The sequence below is a fragment of the Mus pahari genome, chromosome 23, assembly GCF_900095145.1.
Source record: "Mus pahari chromosome 23, PAHARI_EIJ_v1.1, whole genome shotgun sequence".
Lineage (NCBI taxonomy): Eukaryota > Metazoa > Chordata > Mammalia > Rodentia > Muridae > Mus > Mus pahari.
Genome location: NC_034612.1, coordinates 11,456,841 through 11,463,512, shown reverse-complemented (window position 1 = coordinate 11,463,512; position 6,672 = coordinate 11,456,841). Strand labels below are relative to the sequence as shown.

The 6,672-nt window shown below is 51.1% G+C and overlaps 1 protein-coding gene across 1 annotated transcript; it reads left to right on the top strand.

Moving 5' to 3' along the window:
* The first annotated feature begins 3,257 nt into the window (after nt 1-3,257).
* On the top strand, nt 3,258-6,584 carry LOC110313200 (disintegrin and metalloproteinase domain-containing protein 1b). The gene has a single exon (XM_021187217.1). The coding sequence runs from the start codon at nt 3,683-3,685 to the stop codon at nt 6,119-6,121; it is 2,439 nt and encodes an 812-aa protein (XP_021042876.1). The 5' UTR covers nt 3,258-3,682; the 3' UTR covers nt 6,122-6,584.
* The last annotated feature ends 88 nt before the right edge of the window (nt 6,585-6,672 follow it).

The following is a 6,672-nucleotide window of genomic DNA, read 5'->3' as shown; positions in this document are numbered from 1 at the left end:
GGAGGCAGAGGCAGGCGGATTTCTGAGTTCAAGGCCAGCCTGGTCTACAGAGTGAGTTCCAGGACAGCCAGGGCTACACAGAGAAACCCTGTCTCCAAGAACCACACACACACACACACACACACAAAAAGGCACCACTCGCAAGGTCGGATGGATATACATGAGAGATGAAGGCTGGGCTACACCCTTCACACATACACGAGAGTCAACTCCAAACGTATTAGAAACCCAAGGAGGGGCCCAGGCTGCGGCGCAGTGCTTGCTCAGTGGGCATGAAGCCCAGGATTTGCTCCCCAGCACCCCATAAACTGGTTGTGGGGGCGCTAGCGCTTGGAAAGCAGAGAGGTTCAAAGACTACAAGTCCTAGTGAGTTCGAGGGAAATGCAAAACCACCAACACTGAGCCACAGACAGCATGGAAGAAATTGCAAGGCGAAGGTGTGGGGCATCGGTTCTCAACCTGTGAACTGCGACCCCTTTGGGAGGGTGCTGAACGACCCTTTCGTAGAGTTCACATATCAGATATTCTACATATCAAATATTTACCTTATGATTCATAACAATGGCAAATTTACAGTTATGATGTGGCCATGAAAATAATTTTATGGGGGTGGGGGTGGGGGTCACCACAACATGAGGAACTGTGTTTAAAGGCTGGAAGTACTAGGAAGGTTGAGAACCACCACGGACAACCGGCAGACACTGTGTAGACAATGCTTTCCTTTTCTAAGAAACCTCTCCAAGGACTCAGGCAAGTGAAAAGGGAGAATTAAATATGTATTATATAAACGACAGAGGCAAGACCCAAGCCTGGGGAGCCAGTCACCGGATAAGGGCTCCGTTTCTCAGAGCAGATGAGGAGAACACAAAACTCAACGTCAAAACCCCAGAGAAGGCACAGCTGCTTGCGCGCTGCTGAGTTAGCGCTTATACAGCCCAGAGAAAGCATAGATTTGATCCTCAATATGGGGGCGGGGGCTGGAGGATTCCGGAGTCTCTAGTGCCCCCACCCCCACCCCTTTGCGCTAGAGTCGGTGGGGGGAGATATCTAATTGGAAGACATCCTGGGCTAATTATTCCCAAACTAATCCGCGCTTCACCCTGTGATGTTGCCTCAAAAGACAAACCTTCCATCCAACACCAACAACAACATCGCCAAGGAACGGATGAAACCTACACAACCTCACAAGTTCCTGAGGCAACAGCAATCAAATCAGGAGACATCTTGAAGGACCAAAAGCAAACTTGGATGTGAAGGGAATGTGCAAGTGTTGGGGATGCGAATTGACCAGCACCGTTACTACAGAAACCACCCGTGGAGAGAATCTTCACTAAATGCGAGACTACAGGATCTCTTCGACTTAGCAGCTCCACAGCCGATTAGACTTCCAGAGAATCGCTCTGACTCCAGACACACAGCTGCTCTCCTGTGGCGACTGCCGCTCAGGCCATGCAGCCAACCTCGTTTTCTTACAAGGGGGAGGGCACTAGAGATCCCAGCAAGGGATGGAAGTCAGACAGCAAGAGAAGCACCATGGACGCTAAGCCTCTGTGGAAACTGAAAGGCTGATCTTGCTGAAGAACAGCGTGGACGATGCTCACCAGGGACGGGGTAGGGAGAGGGAGGTGGAAAACGGTCAGTAAGGGCCACTGACAAGAGATTTGCTTCTAAGTTTAGCTCTAATGTTCGGCAGCACAGTGGGTAAAATGATCTATAAAAACAATCTAACAAGCTTCAAGTGGGTAGAAAAGTATGAGCCCCCCAACATATAAAAGTGACTAGTAATGTTTGAAGAGTTGGAAATACTGTGGAGTGTCTCGGCTTGGATGGGAGGGTATCCTGGGACACGGAAGCGCAGGAATCCCAGGGCTCCGAGAGGAAGCCTCCTTAGCAGAGGTGCTGCAGGTCCGGGGGGGGGGGGGGGGGAGGGTACCCCTGACTGAGCGGAGGAGCTTGGGAGTCCCAGCCCTGCTCCTTCTCTTACTTCTTCTCTTCCTAGCTTTTCTTCTCGATTTCTTCTGATGAGAAAGCCACTCCACACAGACAGTCTCATAAAGGAGATTTATTAAAGGGAAGAATCCGGGAGGAGAAGGGACGAATCCAGGGATGGCTGCGGCCTGCTTGCAAGGACTCAGGTCCTAAGCTTGGGGAGCTCAGGGATTGGTGGCCTTTTTCACGCCACTTTTCCCTGCATTTCGTCCAGGGGTCTGAGTGGGAAGTCCTTCCTGGCTTCAGCTGGCTTTTGCTCCATCTCTGTGGGGCTGCTCAGAGAGGCTGAGAGGAAGTGCGGTGGCCAGCGTGGACAGCTCCTGAGGGGCCTCTCCTGCTGAGGTGGCAAAGGCTTCTGTGCTGGCTGTTGGCTGAGATGTCCTGGTGGGGCCATTTTGACAGGAGCTGCCATTTTAAACTATTCCTCAAGTGGCATCTTACCTTGGGTGTAGGCTGGGGTGGGAAGGAGAAGCCAGCCGCTGCTTTGACAGGCTTTGTGGTGTGCCACTTACAGACTAAAAGTACTCCCCCGTTATCATACATGTTTACACATGTAAGATTAATGTACTGTGTCCCATAAGATACACAAATATCTTGTGAAGACTTAGTGTGTCTGTGTACACACCCAAATGAGTTCATGTGACCCGTGTACACATGGGTGCATAGAGGCTAGAAGAAAGGCTCATACATGTAATCCTATAAGCTACCAGGACCATGAGGAAGGTTAAGAGTTTCAGGCTACCTAGGCGACCTGGCACAACACTGCCACATAAACAAAGACACACACATAACCACACACAACCTTAGGGAATCAGTGTGTTGGGGCTAGGCCTTTGAGATGCCAGCCACTGTGGACACGTTAGCAGGAGGCTACCATGCATCTTCCGTGGCCTCTGAGAAGCTGGGTCTGGATGCTGGGAAGGGTGATGCTATCCCTTTTCACAGGCCGCACCCCTAGCCCCTCTGTGCTCCATCATACAGCTCCTGACCGATCAGTCTGGTCTCCTGTATTGGGGTATATCCATCCCGCTTCTCAGAGCCCAAGAACTGCCCTGGGTTAGAACGCCCCCGTCTGCAGAGCAAGCGTCTTGGAGGTCAGGAAACAGGTAAGAGAGCGTGCCCACCTAGGGTTTCTCCAAGCTCCTTGACTTGGAACATCCGGGGTTAGCTGAGCAACTGACAACAGGAAGAGTTGAGAGCTGTGGGGGAGGGGTGTTCCGTGGGGCTCGCCTGAGTCAGCTGCAGGGATGTTACCTCCTCTCTCAAGGTACAGTCCCACGCTGTAGAGTCAGTCTGCCTCGGCCCATCTCTCCATCTTGTCCGAGGGACTTGGAGATGGAGTACGGGAGCTGACTTTGAAAGAAGCACCCAAGAACAGAAACTGTCTCAAAGGGCACAGAGGTCAGAGTCACCAGGACAAGACCCAGCCAGAAAGCTAAGCTCCCGGAGGGGGGGAGGGAGCAGCACTTCAAACACCTAGCATACATGTGGGGATAATACCCGGGCCTCCAAGTCAGGAGAGCTGCTGCTGTCATTGACCTTCAACACGCAGGCCTCACAGAATCAACTGAGTCATGGCAGACTCAGGCACAGCGAGACATTCAGCGTCCTCTTTCTCTTTCAATTAGACACCACCACCCCCCATGCGGCTTTGTAAGAGGTTGGAAGAACACTTCAGATTTGGCCTCCCCAGATGGAGAGACTAAAGCTGGGGAAAATCCCAGAACACTTGTGTATCAGGCTGGTGGCCATGTTGCTCTTGGCAATAATTTTTCTCCCGAGCACGCTCTGTGACATTGGATCCGTGTATAATTCTTCCTATGAAACTGTCATCCCCGAGAGACTGCCAGGCAAGGGGAGGGAAGACCCTGGAGGGAAGGTGGTGTCCTACATGCTGTTGATGCAAGGCCAGAAGCAGCTGCTTCACCTCGAGGTAAAGGGACACTACTCTGAGAATAACTTCCCAGTCTACAGTTACCACAATGGCATCCTGGGGCAAGGGACACCTCTCCTGTCCCAGGACTGCCACTATGAAGGCTACATGGAAGGGGTGCCAGGCTCCTTTGTTTCTGTCAACCTCTGTTCAGGCCTCAGGGGCGTCTTGATTAAAGAGGGGACATCCTATGGCATTGAGCCCATGCTCTCTTCCAAAAACTTTGAACACNTCCTCTACACCATGGAGCATCAGCCCGTGGTCTCCTGCAGCGTCACTCCCAAAGACAGCCCGGGGGACACCAGCCATCCACCAAGGAGCAGGAAGCCCGATGACCTACTGGTTCCNACCGACTTGTGGACACACACCAAGTTCGTGGAGATGTTTGTGGTGGTCAACCACCAGCGGTTCCAGATGTGGGGCAGTAAGGTCAACGAGACGGTCCAGGCAGTAGTGGACATCATTGCTCTGGCCAACAGCTTCACCAGGGGGATAAACACAGAGGTGGTGCTGGTGGGCCTGGAAATCTGGACAGAGGGGGACCCGATAGAGGTCCCAGTGGACCTGCAGACCACACTCAGGAATTTCAACCTCTGGAGACAGGAGAGACTCGTGGGCCGGGTCAGGCACGACGTGGCACACTTGATCGTCGGGCATCGCCCAGGAGAGAACGAGGGCCAGGCGTTTCTCCATGGTGCCTGTTCAGGCGAGTTTGCGGCGGCCGTGGAGGCCTTCCATCATGAAGATGTCCTCCTGTTCGCGGCTCTCATGGCCCACGAGCTCGGGCACAACCTGGGTATCCAGCACGACCGCCCGACCTGCACCTGTGGTCCCAAGCACTTCTGCCTCATGCACGAGAAGATCAGTAAGGACAGTGGCTTCAGCAACTGCAGCTCTGACCACTTCCTCCGTTTCCTCCATGACCACAGAGGGGCGTGCCTGCTTGACGAGCCTGGGCGCCAGAGCCGCAGGCGGCGCAGAGCTGCCCTCTGTGGGAATGGTGTGGTGGAGGATTTGGAGCAGTGTGACTGCGGTAGTGACTGTGATAAAAGCCAGTGTTGTGATGAAAATTGTAAACTAAAGGGGACCTCAAAGTGTAGCAATGACCTTTGCTGTTTTCAATGTAACTTTAAAAAGAAAGGAGACATTTGCCGTCCTGCTGACGGACCATGTGACCTGGAAGAATACTGCAATGGGACCTCTGCAGCATGTCCCATGGACAGGAAAGCCCAGGATGGCTCTGAGTGCCACGAATTCTTCTTTTGCTTTAACGGTCAGTGCCTGGACCCTACCTTTCAGTGCTCACACATTTTTGGGCACGGTTCAAGGTCTGCCCCAGATAATTGCTATACCTCCCTGAACTCAAGAGGAGACCGGTTTGGAAACTGTGGCTCCTCCTCTAACTTTCCAAGAAAGTATACCAAGTGTTCAGATGAAAATATAATGTGTGGGAAAATTATATGTACAGAGGTGGCCTTCCTGCCACAAATCCAACATAACGACTTGCTGATCCAGGTCCCTGAAGCCGAGGACTGGTGCTGGAGTATAGATATGTCTGACAGGAAAGATGCCCTTGATGAGGGACACGTGAGGGACAACACTTACTGTGGCAAAGATAAAGTCTGTAAGAATTCTATTTGTAATGACTCCACCCCAGTCGAATTTCCCTGTAATCCAAGGAGACAATGCCACGAGCATGGGGTGTGCAATGACCTGGGGAACTGCCACTGCTCATTTGGCTTTGCACCTCCTGACTGCGAAGAGGAAGGCACTGGGGGCAGTGTGGACAGTGGTCCCACTACTAATCTGTCAGATGAGTACGGTACAATACCAAACTCTACCCAATCTAGTACACAGGAGCTGATCCTTAACTTAAAACTGATCGTTCTGGCTGTCATTTTGGTGCTCATGATACTCTTAATAATCATATGCATCATAAGTGCCTACACCAAGTCAGAGACTGTTTCCAAAGCAGGGCCTTCAGAGTTAGAGGAGCTTCCAGAAGGGAAGGAGGAAGAGCAGGAAGAGGAGGTCCTACCAGAAGAGGCTGAAAGGGAGGAGGAGGAGTTGGAGGAGGAAAAGGAAAAAGCAGAAGAGCAAGAAGCAGTAGAAGAGGAAGCAGTAGAAGAGGAAGCAGTAGAAGAGGCAAACGAAGGAGAAGCAGACAAGAAAGACGAAGAAGAAGAGGGAGAGGAATAAGTGGGGGAGATAAAGCCAATAAGTAGCTGAGCCTCTCGAAGCCCTGAGAATGAGGCTCTGGGAAGCTGAGGCTGTGGGAAGCTGCCACTCTCAGTGGGTGAGGGGGAAGGAGCCATCTGTCAGTAGTGTCCAGTGGACAGGTGTTTACATACTATTTCAGTACTTTAATTTACACATTTCATTTGAACTTCTATAGCTTTGTATATTCTTGTTCTTGTATCTTTGGGCTGATCTTTTGGTCACCAGAAAATGCTTTCTTCCACATAGATTATTATTATTATTTTGGTATGCAATATACTATGTTCCTGAATTTCTCACTGTTCCCAGGACTTTCATTTCAAGTAACAATTACCTATTATGTAAGGACAATTTCCATGACATTCACTCTTCTAACTTGCCCAAAAATATATATTCAAGGACGAGTCTTTAAATAAAACTACTACTGTTAGACATGTCTTCAAGTCCCATGTATGTATGTGTTGAGTCCATTTTGTGGTGGGCAGGGCTGTGCACATTAAGGAGGAAGGCCCTGACTTTACATCTGGAGTAGA